This window comes from Canis aureus, chromosome 31 (genome assembly GCF_053574225.1).
Source record: "Canis aureus isolate CA01 chromosome 31, VMU_Caureus_v.1.0, whole genome shotgun sequence".
Taxonomy (NCBI): Eukaryota; Metazoa; Chordata; class Mammalia; order Carnivora; family Canidae; genus Canis; species Canis aureus.
The window spans coordinates 17,118,066-17,139,473 of NC_135641.1; the positions used below are offsets into that span (position 1 = coordinate 17,118,066).

At 36.1% G+C, this 21,408-nt stretch overlaps 1 protein-coding gene across 7 annotated transcripts in view; it reads right to left on the reverse strand.

Annotated features, from left to right (window-relative positions):
• Nucleotides 1-834: 834 nt before the first annotated feature.
• Nucleotides 835-21,408, reverse strand: part of ZMAT3 (zinc finger matrin-type 3) — a 58,340-nt gene continuing 37,766 nt past the window's right edge. For 6 of the 7 annotated variants that reach the window (XM_077879702.1, XM_077879703.1, XM_077879704.1 and 3 more), the window contains 4 exons: nucleotides 14,130-14,249; nucleotides 11,636-11,802; nucleotides 11,411-11,514; nucleotides 835-8,211 (listed from right to left, as the gene is read on the reverse strand). In XM_077879702.1, coding sequence (XP_077735828.1) covers nucleotides 8,000-8,211; nucleotides 11,411-11,514; nucleotides 11,636-11,802; nucleotides 14,130-14,249 — 603 coding nt within the window. In that variant the 3' untranslated portion in view covers nucleotides 835-7,999. The remainder of the gene's footprint in view (nucleotides 8,212-11,410; nucleotides 11,515-11,635; nucleotides 11,803-14,129; nucleotides 14,250-21,408) is intronic. The other variant, XM_077879707.1, reaches the window with a different exon arrangement.

A 21,408-nucleotide genomic window follows, 5' to 3' on the forward strand; every position in this document is an offset into this window, starting at 1 on the left:
AGCATTTAATTCAAAAGCACATTGCACAGAGTAAACCAGAAGACTTAAATGACCCTACCCCAATAATATATTGTAGTATAAGCTAATGATAAAAGTATTTTTATATGTGAAACACCCGAAAGATTAATGGGTAGATGCCTTTTCACAGGTATTTTCAGAAGCAATGATTATGGTCCTGCTAAGCCCAGGGTTTCTCAGAATTTGAAGGGAAGAGAAATTTTAAAATATATCAATAAAATTGAGAACTTATTCCAGTCTCAGGCTAACTCCAGTGATGTAGGGAAAAAGGAGTGTGAGCAGTGAGGTCAAGTCTACCACATGCCCAAGAGCTGACAATCCTCTGCACAAGTTCAAGAAGTCCAAGGCAGATCACGTGCAGACAGATGACTCATAAAACGACAGCCACTCACCATCAGCATTGAAAATAACACTTCAGAGAAAGACAATTATCGTATAATCTCACCCATATGTGGAATTTAAGAAAACAGAGGAGCATAGAAGAAGGGAGGAAATAAATAAAACAAGATGAAATCAGAGAGGGAGACAACCCATTAAAGATTCTTAATCATAGGAAACAAACTGAGGGTCGCTGGAGGGGAGGGGGGTAGGGGAATAAGGTAACTGGGTGATGGGCATGAAGAAGGGCACGTGATGTAACGAGCACTGGGTGTTATATACAACTGATAAGTCACTGAACTCTACCTCTGAAACTAATAATACATTGTATGTTAATTAATTGAATTTAAATAAAATTTGAATAAAAGAAAAAAAGTTAACACCTTAGTGCTGACGTGTGTCCTTTTCCCAGAATCTCCAACTCACAACCAAACCATCTGCAGACAAGACTCAGAAACTGTTTTATTAAATTGAACACAAAATACCTGTTATAATAATGTCAAGCTTTTATCAGAAATCAGTACATAAGTGAGGATACACAGCCAAAATGAGCCATCAACATAAGCAGTGTAAATTTTAAATATCTTTTGGATTTCTATATTCAATATGCTGAAGAAAATGAAACCAAAAAAAGCGATTTCAATTTTACAATTCACAGCTGATTGATTTTAATCCCATGACACTTTTGTCATTTTACAGCCCCAGAATGCAAACAGATTTCCAAATTAGTGACTGGCACTTAGCCCCAACAGCATACACAGATGTTAAACCCCTGTATGACATTTAGAAAAATTTTTAGGAAACAACCCCAATTTCATACAGTTCTGGCTGGCGTTTTTTAGCTATATCCTTTACTAGATTTTTTTCTAGTGAAATAGCAAAAGCAGTTTTAAAAATTTGCCATGCCATTAAATGAAGGGTTCTCCCTTGTTTTTTTTATGATTTTATTCTCTAATTTAAAACAATAACTACACTAAAATGCAATCTTAAAGGTGAAAGCAAAATCAGTTTTGCTTCTGAATCTAGAGCATACAACTCAGAGAGGCAAGTTACTGCCCTAGCAGATACATGGAATGCTTTAGAGCAAAATTTGACATGCTCTAGTAAGGCATTTCAAAGCAGACACACCATACCCAAACTAAATTATTACAATCAGCTGAGGATACCACAAGGTGAACATCAATTAACACAGAATCAACATGAAATTCTTACAAAATGACACATCAATTTACAAAACCACAGAAAGGTGCTCAAGTACCAAAAGAAGGCAATGACCAGCCACTCTAAAAGAGTTTTGTTCCCGTAAATGCCAGATTTGCAGACTAGAAATAAACTTTATATGTGCTTTGCCCTAGGATATCACTCATCCTGACACATGGGGTTACTTTTCCTTAAAAAAATATATCATGTAGAGAATATACATTGAATTAGTGATATAGAACATTTATTTTCACTAGTGAGGGGGTCACTTAAGCACTTACATAGAAAAAGTCATGAGTAATCATGAAGATTATTTAAATGCAAAAAGAAATCTGATAAAACCTGCATTATTAGTTGGTATTAAACAGTGAAATGAGGTTTTTAGCAATTACACTGGCTTAATGAGGAACATGAACATGACCATGAAAAAAATCTTTAAAATCAAAGAATTGTGAAATGCCTAAAAACTAGTCTAATTAGTAAAAAATACATACTTTCATTTTACGGTCCCCAAAGGAATGTTCAGTTATCTTGGAAGCCATGATGCTTATCACAGAAGCACAAGAATATGAATCAGGAACAGTGAAGTTTCAATTCTGACTTATCCATTGAATCTTCATGACCTGGAGCAAGTCACTTAAATTCTTCAGATTTTGTCCACAAAAAAATTGGCATAAAAATAAAGGCATATGTCAAAAAACTTTTTCCTAAACAGTACTAGAGTAAAGCTAAGGATGGTTACTAAGGCTCACAATTTCAACAACTCATTGTACAGTACAATCATTTTTGATCCTGCTAATTATGGCTAGAGGAAGGATGGGCAATGACACTTCTCAGGAATTCAAAGGCTTTAGATAACTTAATAGTTTCAACTTTCAAAACTACAAAATCTGTTCTTCTCAAGTTGTTTAAAATAGCTAATCACCTATGCATTTGACTCTACCTCTACGTTCTGGTAGAGCAGGTGAAAGTAATGAGAGACGTGGTATCATGGAGAAAAGCAGCAATAGAATGAATGAGGTATAATAAGCTCATTTAATAAACCTCAATCTGTAATTTACAGTTTTTTAAAGAAGCTGCATAGTTCAGCAAAAATACACCATAAAAGTGGGATAAAGAAAAAATTTTTATGGAATTTTAAAAAGGTATGACAACTAAGCTTTAAAATGACCAACATCAGAAAACTTGAGGTTGGAATGGAGCGGTCTTCCTTCACTTGCTAAGCACATATAAAAACAGAAATCAGAAGGCTTTTAAAGTCCACAAGAGAAAAAACTGTATGTTATTTGGTTCCAGTTATCAACTTTATACACTGCTTTTTAAAAGATAGTAATATTTAAGCAAATAATAAATTCTGGTTAATGACACCTATGTTGAAGTGTTTAAGGGAAATGTATTGTCTGAAATTTACACTGAAGTATGTATTTTAAAATACTCCAAGGACTGATGGATGGATATGTGGTAATACAAGCCTAGTACAGTGTTGATAGTAGAATTCACTGGTAAAATCTTTTCAACTCCAATGTATGTTTAAAATTTTCCATAAATAAAATTAATTTAGCCATGTTTAAAAGACTCAGGCAATTTAGAATTTTAAATTAATTGCAGTGGGAATTTTTGCTTATGGCCTCAAATCCAATTTGTGAAGATCCCTTCTTTAACAGAGAGATGAACAACACAATTAGTAAGTATTGTGGACAAGACAGTCTCTTCTTCACACACTACATTTGCAAGTAAATAATTCTCTCTACAGAGTAGACACGTTTGGAAAAGACCACTGGAATAAAGTTTTTCCAAACCTCAGTGTCAAGCCCTTCCCAGTCCATCATACCACTCTTCACTAAATAAAAATGCAACACAGATCAAGGTGAAAAATAATCTATGACTATTGCCAGCCTGGGATAACTGGATTTATTTTCAGGGTGTACAGTTCCTGATCAATAATGTTAACAATTTTATTCAGTATGAAACTGAAATTGCATTAAACAAAAAAGATGTAGAACACAGAATTCACACAGACCTTTGCTATTCCAAGCTTCTGTTTTACAAATTGTGATTAATGGCAATAATTCTATCATCTCTTCTCTCTGCGAAATGCTAAAACTTGCTAAAGGCACTCATATTCTGGGCTTAACGGAGACAGGGTCACATGTCAGGCCAGTATTTTTTTTTTTTTTTTGGTAGCTACCCATAAAGGGAATTTACAAATGATCCTCCCATTCATAATGGGAAGAAAAAGTCAAACAGCTATCAGTAGAAACATCATATGAGAAGCTATTTACACAGCTATTTGTCCATTCCGCTAGATTGATAGTAACAGCTTACAATGATAAAGCCAAGAAAAACACAAACCAAGAAAAACAAAAACAAAAGCAACAACAAAATACTATTATGTATGAAACTCCTGAACAATAATTTGGCTGGTAAAAAAAAAAAAAATAGTTGGTCAGGTGGAATATTTTTTAAGCATTTGTTCAAAAGCCTGCATTAAACTTTTGCCTATACTGACAAAATATTACTATTTCTAAAGAATCTCTAATGTCCTATATACACCTCACCAAACTCTTTAGGGAGCACTTTCAGCCTACATTTCAATAATCAGGAGACCAAGTAAGTTCCGAATACACCATCCCTAGGCCTCTCTGTAGAGGATACAATGCCTAACAGTTACCTATCTCCCCTGACACGGTAAGATTCATTTTACACAGGTCACTGGATAGTCCACAAACTGCAGTTGCTCATGGTCCCAGCCAATTCCGGAATAAAGGAATCATCAATCCCATTGCTAATCCTTAGAATCTATCTACAGAGGAAGGTTTAACCAAATATATGTTTATATATGTTTATATATAAACATGAAATATATATTTCTATTACCCTCATTGAAAATGTAGATAGGTAGCTATAAACAAGCATCTCAGTTCTGTAAAATAAGGTGGAAGGAAGATCTAATGCTTCCCTTCAGCTGTGTAAGTCAGAGGAATGTAAGAATGATCTCAGACAGCCATGATTCTTCACTCAATCTCAGAGTTTCAAAAAATCCTAAATGGTTTTCCAAGTTTAATGACTAATTAGAAGGGAAAATAATGAGGAAGAGTTGGATAAGGAACTTTTTCTAAATGAATGATATAAAATATTATTCATCTTGCAGAATTCAGTGCAATAAGAGACAGGCATACACATGTAATAAAAACATGCACATATTTACAAGTTGCAGTACATGATATACAAAGACAAGACCAACAAAGTGTCTTCTGTTCAGTGTGGAGTCAAGGGGATTAACACTGCACACTCAGGTTTGTAGCTTACTTTTTGAAAAAAACACTTCAAAGGCATATGCAATCCCACCTTTTAATTGGAACACAGAATTTTTCCTTTACAACTTCTTGCCCTCAATATCTTAAAAAGAGTTTCTAATTGTTACCTTCTAACATTGACTTAGAATGACAAGTTACACAAAGATATTCACAGAGAAAAGAGACTTTGATGCTGTGAGTTCTCACAGACGATTACTGAAATCTACTGGCTTGACTAAAGGTCTTCCATTGTTTAGGTCTCTGTCGGTCCTTGTATACAGCATATAAAAAGATACTAACGTGACTCCTGGGCAGCACAGGGTGCAGATTCTAGAGCACATTACAAAGCAAGACTGGACTTCACAAAAGGAAACCAACAGAGATCATGTATCACTGACTATGGTAGCAACAACGGCCTTCTTTGACAGGGATAAAAAAAAAAATACTGTCTATAAGGAATGCATGAACATGAGAAATTGTACCATGCAGAGATGTATTTATTTAGGTATTTCCTTTCTGACAACCTCTGTCACCCTTTGATTTACCTATGGAACACAAGAGAATATTGCAAGGTAACAAGCCCAAAAGAACTGTCATAGAGATTGGTGATTGGGCAGGGGGTAAGGGAGGTGTGTATGTAACCTCCATAAATGATCATGGATGTTATCAACTTCTTACAGTTTGGAAATTAAGGAGCAAACCGAGTTATTGTAGGCAATATGGTATCTAAAGTGTCATATAAAACAAACACATAGCTCTTTTTTAGTGCAAAGAAATACAAGTAAGAAATAACACTATAAATCTAACTTTTTTCTTTAAAGAAAATGCATTTATGCATTCATAACATCCTTTAAGGGCACTGGGAGACTGGAAACCTGAATATGCAAGGCCAAGAAAAACACCAAGGCCTTTAAGTCCACTACTTTTTATATATAGGTAATGAAATTGTTAAGTGGGGAGAGTGGGGGAAATCCTTCCTTTAATTTTATATGCCAAGGAAAAACTGAAAGTGGGTGGATAAATGCCACTTTTACAAACTGTAAATTCTTATCCATAACCTTTTACTATTACCTGAAATAAGGATCCAATGAAATCTTCTCTACGGTATCACATGAATATATATATATGTGTGAGTGCATATATGTATATAAGTACATACATACACAAATACCCATGTGTGTGTGTACTACACACACACACACACACACACACAGACATACAGAGAAAGGGGGAAAAATAAGATTTTTAAATAATTATAGAACCAAGTGGCCAGCACTGTAATATTAAAATCTACCAAAAATTATATGTAGCAGCAAAATGAGTAACCTACTGACCAATAAAATAAGCTCTAAATTGCCCTAATCAGTTGTATAAAAGGATTATTATATTTAGAGTCACAGGTCTAGATAGAATCTCAATAATGTTATTTCATTCTCCAGTTTCCAAGAGGAAAAAAAATTGACTAAACAATTCTATTTTTCAAAAATCACTTCAACAGAAGAGCAACTTGATATTTTACCAGAAGTTAATCCCAAAACTGAATTTTAAATATGGGTCTAGATTGCCAAAAAATTGTTCAGAAGTATTAAAGGAAAGGAATGATGATTATAATTTCCTTCTCCTTATCTCGTTGCCTATAGAATTCTCAAAGGAAAAATAGGAGTTTTATTTTTAATTAGTAATATAAGCAATCAAATGTGAATTGACTATAGTGCCAAGATACTGCTCATAATAAACATCCTGGTGAAGGTGGCCTTTCAAAGAAAGTATGGATGAGCACCAGTCTTATCCATGTAAATATAGTAAGTAGATAAAATACAACTAATGAAAGTTCATAGGGTACTCAACTAGTTTACCTAGCCATACACTAGAGCTTCTTATTTTAAAAACAAAATAATAATAATAATAATAATAATAATACTGTTATAATTATCAGATACCGAAGTAATCCATAATGTATTTCTATGGCCTTTAAGGAAGCTGCATTATAAAGAAGGAAACCAAAGTTCATGTATTTTACTACTGAAAATGATGATACTAAAATTTGATCAACTTTTTTTCTAACTCCTCTCTATCTATGAAACAGTAAGATAGTAATAGTATTTTTCAGGACAGACAACAAACTGGCAAGACAGGAAAGAATATAAGTAAAACCTAAGGATCAGTTTATCGAAAAAGTCTGCCAAAACGAATATCAAGAGATCTAAACGTGTGATCAAGACCATCATACAAGTATGTTATTATCAATGAATAACTCTAAACTGAAAAATCAAATACATCTTTACATTTCCCAAAGCCATCTGAAAAATAGATTGTAAAAAAATAGCATATCTATCTTAAACTCATTGGATATTGGAAAAGGGGTCTTGGAAAGCCCATAACATAGTTGGGACATGAAAATGAGCTTATTAAACAAGCTAATTCAACTGGGGCAGGGTGGGGGTAAGGGGAGGAAGGAAGAAGGTGGCATTGAAACATGTAAAATCCACAACTGGAAATGAAATTTCACTGTTTGGAAGTCTATAAGCACACTGGAAGTGTATGAATCCAAGAAAATCTGCATTTCAATCAGTAATGGGAAGACAAGGGGAAAACATGTCCTGGGAAAGACCCGAATAGTTTTATAATAGTATATCCTACTGGCAAGGCATTGCGTTGAGGTGGTTTCTTGGGAAGCCAAACCTTGGGAAACCAAAATCTCTGCTTACCTGTTTTTACCGTTATCTGAAGTAAGAACTCAATAAAATTCTTAATAGTACATAAAATTAAAATTGCAAAGGAAGGTGAAATTTTTTAAATAGTTAAAGCTCTAAGTATCAAGCTACTAGTTGACCAGATCTTGGTCAAGATACAAAGTTATTTCTCATGGGGTAGGTAGGTCACATACTCTAAGTAGCTCAACACAACTGACCTGAAAACGCATCATGACCTAAGAAGCACATTCTTTTCCTTCCCCAGTTTTGACATCTCATGGTACCACTGCAGGTTACAAGTATTGACATTAAGCAGAGGAATGTACTCATATCAAAAGGACCACAAAAGCAGGGCTTGTTGACAGAAGGCAAACAACAGGCAGGAAAAGCTGCTCTATCTGAATACAAATACCACTATACATATCCCAGATTCTCCATCTCATTTCTGTACCGCTGTTCAGACACCTTGCTTTTATGTTGCTTGCTCTCTAAATGCTGTCGGAACTCCATCTCTTCACCGGCCCCAACATTACACATGGAGCAGTAAAACTGGCCACTTGGAGTAACACACATGGCCAGATCTCGTGGGATTCTCTGCCGAGAGCGGGGATTGAAGTAAGGACCTGCTAGAGCAAGAGATAAAAATAATGTATTCCCTTCAAAATATTCACTAAATAAATGACAATAGTCTGATTATCACTGTGATTTGTCATGCTAACATCAAATTATAGAATTCATTGATTCTCAGCTTTAAATGAAAGCAAAAGTAATATTTTTAAACTACAATTTTATATAGGTTCAATCTAAAAAGCTAAAATGATTACTCCAACTATTATCAGAAAGGTTACTGTAGAGCAAAACCCAAGCTCTAAATGACAGTGTCTCTTAAAAGTAAATAAAAATTTTTTAATTGTTTAACTTCCAGACATTATATGAAAAGTTTTATAATTATGCTAACTCTTTAACCCAAAAATTCTACTTCTAAGAATTATCCTAAGAAAACAGAATTCTTCCATGGAGACTTATCAACAAGGATATTATTTCATCAGTGTGCATACAAGTTTTTAAGAGAGGATGTGAGAAAAGGAGAGATCAAATACATGATTTGAAAAATTATGGTAATGAATGGAATGGAAAACCATGCAGTCACTATAAGTAATGAAAACCCTGATTTTCTTTGATTACATGAAAATGTGGTTATAATATGCTATTAAGTAAAATAAGAATATCACAAAATATAATCATATTTCTATTGTCTATATTTCTATATTAGAATCTATTTCTATATTCTAATATACAGAGAGATGAGAATGACATATACAAAAATGGTAGAATTAGCAATTTTTTTTTTTTTACATAACTGACTTCTTTTTTTAACTATGTTAAATTGAATTTACTGGACTGGTGCATTAAAAAAAAAAAGCTAATCTATAATTACTTGAATAAATTCTCCTTAAGCCTTCAAAATACTCATTGTGGCATTTTTATAGGTAAACCAAATTAGGTTTTTAGGTTTAAGGAGTTTTGTTTGTTTCTATTGAAGTATAGCTGACACACAATGTTACATTAGTTTCAGGTGTACAACAGTGACCGCACATCTCTATACATTATGCTGTGCTCATCACAAATGTAGCCCATCTGTCACCATACAACACTATTACAATACCACTGACTATATTCACTGTGCTCTATCTTTTATACCCTGATTTCTTTGCTCCATAACTAGAAGCCTGTATCTCCCACTCGCCTTGACCACTTTGCCCAACCCACCCCCTCTTCCCTAACAACCACTTGTTTTCTGTATTTACTTAGCATAATACCCTCTAGGTCTATCCATGTTGTTGCAAATAGGAAGATCTCATTCATTTTCATGACTGGAGTAATATTCCATAGCGTGCATGTGTGTGTGTGTGTGTGTGTGTGTGTGTGTGTGTGTATGCGCGCATGCACGCACCACACCTTTATCCATTCATTTATCAATGGATACTTGGGTGCTTCCATATCTTGGCTATTGTAAGTAACACTGCAATAAACACAGGAGTGCATGTATCTTTTAAAGACAGTATTTTGGTTTTCTTTGGGTAAATATGCAGTTATATAATAGACTTCTTAAGTTGGACCATTGCTTATTAATTTTTGCTTTTCTATTATACTAAATAAGACTTTTCTCAAAATATTATTTTCACTGTATCCTACAAAGTTTAATATATTCTTATTACTGCTTGATTTTAGGAATTTTTAATTTTCAGCATGATTCTTCTTTAATCCAGGAGTTACAAGTGTTTTAAAATTTCCAAACAAATGGAAATTTTGTAGGGTTTTTTAAAAATATCCTTTTTGTTATTGACCTCTCATTTAATTGTATTCTGGCTAGAAAACGTAGTCTAAATTGCCCTCTGTCCTAAAGTTTGTTTTATCTAATATTAATACGGCTATCTCAGCTTCCTTCATTTTAGCTGAATTTTTTTTATTTTTTTCATTTTTAAAATTTAAATTCAATTAATTAACATATGGAGCATTATTAGTTTCAGAGATAGAGTTCAGTGATTCATCAGATTTCTGTAACACCCAGTGCTCAATACATCTCAGCTGAATTTTTTAAGCAAATCTTATAATCTTTGTCTTATCTGGGACTTCAGTAAATTCACACTTACTATAATCACTGATACATGTTTCAACTCTTTTTTTTTAAGATTTTATTTATTTATTCTTGAGAGACACAGAGAGAAAGGCAGAGATATAGGCAGACGGAGAAGGAGGCTCCCTGCAGGGAGCCTAATAATAGGGACTCGATCCCAGTACCCCAGGATCATAACCTGAGTCAAAGCCAGACACTCAACCACTGAGCCACCCAGGCATCCCTATTGTCCAACTTTTATTAATCATATCACATTATGTTTTCTATATATGTCCCTTTTTTCTAAGTTTCTCTTGCCTGTCCAATTAACTTTTTTTGGTTTTATTTTGGAGGTTTGTTTTGTTTTTTATTTATTCATGAGACACAGAGAGAGAGGCAGAGACACAGGCAGAGGGAGAAGCTGGCCCCTCGCAGGGAGCTCAAAGTGGAACTCAATCCCAGGACTCCAGGATCAAGCCCTGAGCCAAAGGCAGATGCTCAACCACTGAGCCACCCGGGTGTCCCAACTTTTTTTGTTTTTCATTTGACTTACAATTCACATGAATTACCTCTGCTGGTATATGTGTGCATTGGAGGCTGTGATAGGAGGAGGATGAAGGACTATTCAGAGTCAGAAAATACAGAAAACACTCCTCTAAAGGAGCACTTCTCAACTAAAGGTGTATATCAGAATCACTGAGGAAGCATTTTCAAAACATGTATGTCTGGGTCCCACTCCAAATTTACTGACTGAAAACCTTTAAGCCACAGGTCAGGCATGTGTATTTTATAAAAACTCCCCCAGTGATTCTGATTTACTACCCCAGTTAAAATCTACTGCTTAATCTTTTTTATTTTCCCCAAAAATTGAAGATTTAACATGGTACAACTTTAAACCCAAATAACCCATATTTATAATGCATTTTACATTTCTCGGCTGGCAAACACCAGAAACTGTATAAAGGGACCATGAGCAGAGACCTTAAAACATAAACTCTAATTTAAAATCAAAATAAACAATATACTAAACCAAAAATAAATAAATAAATATGACCTGAAATAAACACCAGCTTGAAAAGCCACTAGACAAATTGATCAGACTGATGAACTAAACTCAAATTCTCAGGGCTGTTACCATTAAAGGAAATAAAAATAAAGAAGACCACTTGCAGAATGTAGTCAAGGTACATGGAAAATCCACAAGATACCTGAATTATTCTGTACTGTATACATATTATTCCTCCTATTAGGCATCATCTTATACTCATTCCCTTCTTTCCGGGTCCGCCGCTGACCAGCCTCTGAGGCTTCCCTGGAGAAAAGAAATTTTAAAAGCGTGAGACTTCTAAACAAGGATTTCTTTCAACTCTTTTTCTCTAAAGATAGTCAGTCTTACACAACACTTTGGCCTGAGAGAAAATGGCAATACCTACGAGAATGAGTTACTCTGAGCTTCCGCCAGCCGCAGCCTCTTGGCATGATTCTTCCCTTGATAGTGAGCCTGAGCCACAGCCGGAGAACTAAAGGAGGCGTCACAGAGCTTACAGTAATCGTTCTCTGTGGCCAGGATCACTCTGCCTCCTGGCTTAAAGGAACCCATCTGACATCAAAGACACAAGAGACAAAGTTAAAAAAAAAAAAAAAAAAAAAAAGGTGGAGCTTATTCCCTCTTCCCCTTCAAAGTTTCTTCTAAGAGTTGAAAAATAAGCAAAAGTTATGATAAGACTGCAAGCACTCAACTTTATACGGAAAGGATGTACTTCATTCCAGAAAAACAACAACAAAGAGAAAAAGGAAAAAAGGCTAGGAGCCCCCATCACAGTTTTGTATTATGATCACCTATGTACCAAACCGGTTATTTGGTATCTCCAATGGCTTGTTTGGCTTGTTTCTATCTCCATGGAGACATTTTTTTAAAAATGCATAGAAGATACAGGGAGGTAAAGGGAAAGCCGAAAATCACATGACCAGAAAGGTAAAGTCCTTCCAGAATCCATCAATAAATATTTACTGTTTATAGGACTTGCTACCAAATGCAGAAAAGATATGCAGACATATATTTACAAATGAGCCTCTGTTCCCCAAAAAGTCTACAAATTAGCTACAGATATAACATATCTAGGGAAAAATAACTAGCAGATTCAGGCAACTGTATTCAGGCTGAGAAACAAGTTCAGAGAAACCTACCACATACTGTTGGGTTAACAAAAATAGACATACTAGATTTTAGCTAGAGGAGAATAAAATACATAATAAAGAGACTGGAAGCATATCCTATCAGGGCCAGTTGAAGAAACAGCACTGTTTTCACCTGGATAGGCAGATTTTTCTAGGGGGACAGAAAAGCAGTCTCCAAAAATCACAAAGGGCTACGCTATGAAAGAAGGTTATGGCTGTTTGCTCAGGGAGGGGAAGCCAGCTGAAAACAATCCCAAGTGGGGAGTGGCTGTCCTGTCCAGAGCAGCCTTCAAGAATCGGCCCTGAAAACTGCTCAGCCTGAAAATCTGTGTAGGTATTTTCCTATTCTCTGATTCTGTTTTTATCTTTTCTCATTTACCCCACAAATTCATGAGGTTGGAGGAACAGATATTGCCATTCACGTTTTAAATACTGGAAAACTGACATTCAGAAAAGTAAAATTATACCACGGCAGCTAGGAGTAGAGGTCCAAGGTTGAAAGAAATTCTTGTTCCACCACTTCACAAGATGCATAACACCATGGACAAGTTACTTAGTTTATCTGAGCTTCTAATAAGCTTCCAAGTGAGACAAATGCTGCCGGCCCATGAATTACACTCCCAGTAAGAAGGTCAATACCTCTAATTTATTGGAAACATTAAATGAAGTTCAGGACCCAGGACTAGAATGAGGCAAGGCAAACATTTGCCAAGGGCAAGAAATTTAAAGGTGCGTCAAAAAACTCAGCAATCAAGATAAATAATATTTTAATGGAACATTTATACAAATCAAACCGAATATAAAAAATCACTGTAAACAAAATAGCAAAATGTTAAATAAAGACAGGATCAGTAACAGTGCCATGACAAGCAATACTGCAGCCTGAGGCAAATCAATAATACTTACCTGTCTTTAAGTTTTTGACACTTTGTTTACCACTGATTTTTTCACATTAATTTGGATTTTTAAAATATTACATTAAAATATTTATCTTTATTACTCAGTGTTTTGGCTCCCTCTTAAATTTTGTGCCTCAGTCAAGTGCATCCTCACCTCACCTTAGTCCCAGCCCTGAATGAAGTAATGCATGAAAAGTGCTTAGAGTGTCTGGCATAGTAAGTACTCAATTAGAGTTATTATTATTTATGACCACGTATTGTTCTATGGACAAAGACAGATTAAGGAATGCAATACATATTTCAGAGGCTATTAAAGTACAGCACTATCTGCCTAAAACACCTGCTTTATCTACCAAACAGTGAAAGGAACTTGGATCTCAAGTATGTGTCAGTATACTAAAGTTCAGGAAAAGTTTACACAGGCAATCTCCACAGAGGTAAGAAAGGGGCAATCTCAAAAAACTGACCTTGCTGGAAGGCAAAATATAAAGTAAATGGGATTAACTACTATAAAGATAATAAATACTGAAAAACCTCTCTTGTCATTCAGGGTACAGCCTAGACATTCAGGGTCCTTTGACCCAGAATTCTGAGAAATGCATAGAGAAAGGTACAAGTGACAATTTTTCTTTCTTTATTTCATGCATCACAACCAAAGCCAATGAGAAATCTCAAGGTCATGGATGTTGGCATGCTTTACATCCAGCACCACAGTTCGAGGCATTAGAAGTGCCAAGAAGAACCTTTCAGGAGTATTTGCCCAACTGCATCTTGACAGGCCATGGATGACAAATTTCACCTGTGACCCTGTGTGCAGAGGACACCTCCCACCCCGACACATGTGCCTCACCTGCGGAGCAACAGGAACAGCTGGAGGAGCCACAGGTTCTACCACATTGCTCATTCTGGCAGGAGGAGGACAACTGTTGGCTGCATAGTAATTTCGGAGTTTCTTACCATGATTTTTACCCTAGAAGTAAAATAAAATGACTAATCACCATGAAAAAAAATCTGTCAACTCAAATTAATATATTCACTAAAAAAGGGGGGGGAGGTGGAAACCCCAAGCATTTTGTTCTTTCAGATATATGCAACACTGGGTCAAACAGCCCACTAGATCTTAAGGTAAGAGTCTACTCCTTGGTTCTAACAGAATGATTTATGTGGGAAAGACAAGGGAACAAAGCCAAAAGAAATTAATTTCCTATATATTTCTAGAAAAGTATCGCACTTTCCAGTGACCTATTTCCTCCCCCAACTTGTTGCCATTCATATGCTACTGCCTAAATACGAATCTTATTACACTGTGATCTAATCTATTTTATAAGTCAGTAATGAAATGGATAATCCAATTATTTTTACAAAAATAGCACTTACAGAGTATCTTTTTTACTTGCAAAGGACTCTTGTGTGCATTAGCTCATTTGCTGCTCACAAAAATTTCTGTAAGAGGAATTTGTTAATATTATCCACATATGACAGCTGAGGAACTGCAATCCAGAAACTGTGGAGGACTTGCTCTGGCACGTTCCTTTAACTGGGCTAAATAGTGGAGCCAGAGTTTGATGCAGGCCTCCTGAACACCAAAGCAAGACCCTCTGACTACTTCAGGATGGCCTCAGGAGGCACTGTGAACCTCTATTAAAATGCATTTGCCTTTCTCAGTATATTTTGTTTAAGCAGTTATTCACATGATTATACTCCTTGAAATGACAAACTTGTGGGAAGGGTGAGTGGTCTGAAAGCATTCTAAATGAGGGTGAAACAATATGTCCTTCTTCAGACTGCACTGTAAACTTTAAACCTATAGGCAAACATTCAGTACCATCTATGATATGCTAAACCCCAGAAATAAAAAGGACTAGCACATGCCAAGAAGAGAAGAAAGATATGTAAGCTGTTAATTAGAGTAAGGGGAATAGTTCTACCTTCTGACCACTGGAATGCCCTAAAGGTGCTCTTGCCATGGTCCTGCTGACCTCCAGCCTCACATCTGTGGCTTCACTATATTCTAATTCTAGGCATGACACCATTGATACTCCCTTCTGTTGTCTCCTAGGATGCCTTCTTGTTCCCCCAATTCTCATTCTCTAAACACTGCAACATCCAAAGCTCCACCCTTGGCCCTCTTCTCCGTCTATGTTATTTTACCATGTCTGGTAAAATATAATTTAAAATATATTTGACAAGTTAGTAGCTCCCAAACTATCTATCTCTGTTATAGAATGAATCATTGTGTCCCACCAAAATTCATGTGTGGACATCTAATCCCAATGTGATGGTATCGGGAGGCAGAGCCTCTGGGAGGTGATTAGGTCATGTGGGTAACCACTGCCCTTATAAAAAGAAGCCCAAGAGCTCCCTCTCCCTCATTCTGCCATGTGAGGATCCAAGGAGAAGTTGGCTATCTATAACATGGAAGAGGACCTCACCAGAACCCATCATGCTATTACTCTGATCTTAGACTTTAGGCCTCTAGAACTATGAGAAAACTCATTCTAGCTCCAGGTCTTCCTTTTTGCCTAGACTGTTCTTCTCTCAGATCTTTGCATGGGTGGCTCCTTCTTACCTTTCAGTTCTTAACTCAAATGGCATCTTACTGAATCTGAAGTGTCTTGCCATTCTCCCCTACTCTGCACAACACATTCTCCATCACACTGCAAGTCTAGTTTATCTTAGTGCCACTTAGAATGATCTAACATGATACTGTTTACTTGTTTTTTTTTTCTCTTACAGTCTCTGGAATGTAAACTTCTTTAAAATAAGGATCTGTCTTGTTTACTCTTCTATCCCCAATGTCTAGAACACTTACTAGCATAGCATGGGCAATCAGATTTGTTGGGTAAATGAACCAAGTACTATAATGGGGATAATGAATAAACTTCCAGGAGAACAGAAAGAAGGAATTTCATACTTCTGTCTAAATGTATCAGAAAAAGCTTCCCTGAAAAGGGGAAAATCAAGTCATCTTTTAAAATGAGCAAAAGTTTACCAGGCAGGTAAAGAGCAAAGGGAAAGAAAATTGTGAACAGAGAAAAATACTATAATCAAAAGCCCAGCAAACAGTGTTGAGGAGCCACAAGGAGGGATAGTATCTGGATCCTTTGGGGAAGAGTAGGAGTTGAGATACATAGGAAGCTTGATGATGAAACAGATCTTGGACTTTAGAGGCAGAAAGGAGCCTCTGAACGACTTTAAGCAAAGTAGTTACATGACTGGATTGGGTTTGATAAAGATCAACTGGGGATTAGCATGGGGGGATAAATCAGAGTAGATCAAAGCTAGAGCTGGGTAGATAGAAGACAGCCAAGGATACAGCCCTAGGACAATATAATACAGAAAATGAGGATCCAGAAAAATGAGAATGCCTATCAAAAAAAAAAAAAAAAAAAAGACAAGTGGGGAGTGGGGCATTACGGAAGCCTAGAATAAGGAGTTCAAAAGAAGAGGCTAGCTACACAAAGATAAACTCAAAATGGATGAAAGATCTAAATGTGAGACAAGATTCCATCAAAATCCTAGAAGAGAACACAGGCAACACCCTTTTTGAACTCAGCCACAGTAACTTCTTGCAAGATACATCCACGAAGGCAAAAGAAACAAAAGCAAAAATGAACTATTGGGACTTCATCAAGATAAGAAGCTTTTGCACCGCAAAGGATATAGTCAACAAAACTAAAAGACAACCTACAGAATGGGAGAAGATTTTTGCAAATGACATATCAGATAAAGGGCTAGTTTCCAAGATCTATAAAGAACTTATTAAACTCAACACCAAAGAAACAAACAATCCAATCATGAAATGGGCAAAAGACATGAACAGAAATCTCACAGAGGAAGACATAGACATGGCCAACATGCACATGAGAAAATGCTCTGCATCACTTGCCATCAGGGAAATACAAATCAAAACCACAATGAGATACCACCTCACACCAAGAAAGGGAGACAGAACATGAGAGACTCCTAACTCTGGGAAATGAACTAGGGGTGGTGGAAGGGGAGGAGGGCGGGGGGTGGGGGTGAATGGGTATGGGCACTGAGGGGGGCACTTGAGGGGATGAGCACTGGGTGTTATTCCGTATGTTGGCAAAGTGAACACCAATAAAAAATAAATTTATTATAAAAAAAAAAAGAAGAGTCTAGCTAGATACATTATGACCTAGGAACTATACTTCTAGGTATCACCAAACAGAAACACACATTTAAGGAGATATCTATAAGAAGGTTCCCAGGAGGGACACACTGAAAAGTAAAAATAATTGAGGTGTCAGGGTACCTGAGTGACTCAGTTGGTTGAGCATCTGACTCTTGATGTTAGCTCAGGTCATGATCTCAGGTTCAAGGGATCAGGCCCCTCATCAGGCTCCATGCTCAGTGAGGAGTGCTTCTCTCTCACTCACTGTTTCCCTTTGCCCCTTCCCCTGCTTGCACACTCTCTCTCTCTAAAATAAATAAATCTTTTTTAAAAATAATTTAAGTGTCCATGTATAGGATAATGCATAAAGTATAGCCTATTCATAGAATGGAGCACTATGCAGTGGTAAAAAAGAAACATTCTAGGACCATGCATGGCACCATGAATGATTCTTGTAACAAAATGCTGAATGAAAAGAACAAGTTGCAAAATTATTTCTGTAAGAATCATTTTTAATATGGGAGTTAAAAACATGAAAACCACTACATATTAAATAAGAAAACATGTATGTAGAAAAGTGCAAAAGTAGTAATGGAATAAAATGCACAGAAGCCATGCCCTCCACATAAGTAGAAGTTACAGAATGCCCAGACTTCAAAATAACTAAAAGTTAAAAAAAGGGAAAAACACCAAATCCCAATAAGCCATGGCTCATGCTCCTGCCACAAGCATTCACAGGAAGCAAGAGCAGTCTGACAAAAACTGCAGGAAAGAGAAGAGGGAGCTAACAGCAGGCCTAAAAATGCTTTGAAGCCACAACCAGGAAAAATAAACCCACCCGAAGTTTGTGAATCCTAAAACATGATCTGGTGGAACAGAGCACTGACTGCTGCACAGGGGCTTAAATGTACAATTGATCACAAATGTAAAAGTGGCTTCTGGAAGAGAAAGAGACAAAAAGGAAGAGAGATCTGGCACCTTTTGGCAACTGAGAGGTGAAGGGGTAAAAAAGAAAACTAGCATCCTATAAGACAAAAAAGAGCAAAAAATTGGAGGGCATATAAACCACCAAAAAAAACAAAAAATGAAGAAGTGAACTTTGCTACAGTTATAAAAGAGATTGCTATTGATTAACCACCCAAAAATCCACATAATGGAAAGATGAAAACTAATCAATTCTCTAGAAAGTTATTACCAAAAAATTAACACATCTCAGCAAGTGAACACCATCCCCCCAAAAACACATGAAATTGAAGAAAACCATTAATACAAACTCCAAATTGAATTAAATATATTCAAACAAGAATTTGGAAATATGAAAAATCACCTTCACCCAGGAATCCAAGATTACAAAGAAAAATAGCCAAAATAATAAGAAATTTAAAGTAGGGTAATTAAACTCAGGAAAGAAAAAAAGAGTTGTATCAAAAATGAGAAGTAAATATATGCCAAAGGAGAGTACACACAAATAAAAATGTAGTAAGAGGCACTGAAGAAAGACAGAAAGGCAATCAAGAAAATAAGACAATATAAGGAAGACACAGACATGGCCAACATGCACATGAGAAAATGCTCTGCATCACTTGCCATCAGGGAAATACAAATCAAAACCATAATGAGATACCACCTCACACCAGTGAGAATGGGGAAAATTAACAAGGCAGGAAACAACAAATGTTGGAGAGGATGTGGAGAAAGGGGAACCCTCCTGCACTGTTGGTGGGAATGTGAACTGGTGCAGCCACTCTGGAAAACTGTGTGGAGGTTCCTCAAAGAGTTAAAAATAGACCTGCCCTACGACCCAGCAATTGCACTGCTGGGGATTTACCCCAAAGATACAGATGCAGTGAAACGCCAGGACACCTGAACCCCAATATTTATAGCAGCAATGTCCACAATAGCCAAACTGTGGAAGGAGCCTCGGTGTCCATCGAAAGATGAATGGATAAAGAAGATGTGGTCTATGTATACAATGGAATATTACTCAGCCATTAGAAACGACAAATATCCACCATTTGCTTCGAAGTGGATGGAACTGGAGGGTATTATGCTGAGTAAAATAAGTCAATCGGAGAAGGACAAACATTATATGGTCTCATTCATTTGGGGAATATAAAAAATAGTGACAGGGAATAAAGGGGAAAGGAGAAAAAATGAGTGGGAAATATCAGAAAGGGAGACAGAACATGAGAGACTCCTAACTCTGGGAAACGAACTAGGGGTGGTGGAAGGGGAGGTGGGTGGGGGGTAGGGGGTGACTCGGTGACAGGCACTGAGGGGAGCACTTGATGGGATGAGCACTGGGTGTTATTCTATATGTTGGCAAGTAGAACACCAATAAAAAATAAATTTATTTTTTTAAAAAAAGAAGACAATATAAAGAAAAATTTTAAAGGGCTAAAGAGGAAGCAATGGAAATGGGAGACAGGTAAAGAAGGAATACCTTATATAAAATTAGAGTCCCTGAAGACAAAAAACAAAACAAATTAGTTCAAATAGAACTAATATTTGGAACTATAACCCAAGAAAAATGTCCAAAAGTAAGTGAAGACCTGAATCTACATATTGAAAAGGCATACCAGGTATCCAGGAAAATTAGAACAATCAGATCTGAAGTATATCTTTTAAAAGGTATGAGACTATAGGCTCTCTAGGGCAAAAAGATCAAATAACTTACAAATGCATAAGAATTAGAATGGCCTCCATAATATGTAAAACAAAGCAGTAGTTGAGAATCATTTTTTTTAACTTAATGAAAGTGTGAACTAAGGATTTTAAGAATAGCCAACCATCCCTATATCCAGGGTCAAGACTGTAGAAAAGCATTTTAAATATACACAACCCTAGGAATTCAATACTTGGCATGTTCCACTTAAGGAATCTTTTGGAGCTTCATTCAACCAAGAAATGATTGGGAAAACTTCTGCAAAAGGGCTAATGGTGAGTATTTTCATAGATATAACTGTAAATCAAAGACTAAATTAACGGTGGAAATGAGGGTGAAAGATTTATGTTCAAATATTACACATTATGACAAAATGGAAATAATGCAGCAAAAAATAGAAAAAGGAAGAAGATAGAATAAGTTCATTGATTCTGCAATAGAGATACATTAAAAACTGTCAAACCCAGATAGCAACACATTAAATAACTGAACAGGGTAGTAAAATCATTTAAAAATGTATAAAAGGGCACCTGGGTGGCTCAGTTAAGTGTTTGACACCCGATTTCAGCTCAGGTCATGAGATTGATCCTAGCATCGGGCTCTGTGCTGAGCATGGAGCATCCTTAAGATTCTCTCGCTCCCTTCCCCTCTGCTCCTCCCTGCCCCACTCACACACTTGCTCTCTTGCTCTCTCTCAGAAAATAAAAATAAAATAAAAATGTATAAATAGAGGAAAGAGAATGAACTACAAGGGATTGCAGGGTGTGACACTTTTCTATGTATACATTTTTGTATTGTTCTGACTTTTAGAACTATATTAGCACTTCACAAACTTAGAAAAAGAATCAAAGTCTGCAAGGATTGGGAAGGACCCAAAATGAAATATAAATATAAACAAACAAATAACTATATAAAAAAATTAATCACAAAACCATACTAAATGGGGAGAGGAAGAAAAAAACTATTCATTTGGTCTTAAAGTATCTCCCCCATGATACTTATTAAACACAAAAAGAAAAATAGTAACTTTACAAAATAAGAACCTTAGCAGGCAGCATCTTTGTAACATAAATAACTGTAAAATAGTATTTGACTATATATCATGCTAAAGACAAAAAGAACAATACACAAATGCTATCCCCTGCTTAGGTTTGTTTTTCATAGGTATATAGCTTACCAATCCCCAAACTATACATACTGAGAGAGAAAGAAAGAGTGTGTGTGTGTGTGTGTGTGTGTGTGTGTGTTCGTTCTGTGGTTAATGTGGTTAATAAAAGCCTACATTTTTCACTATCAAAGAAAGGAGTGAAACATGAATAAAAGATA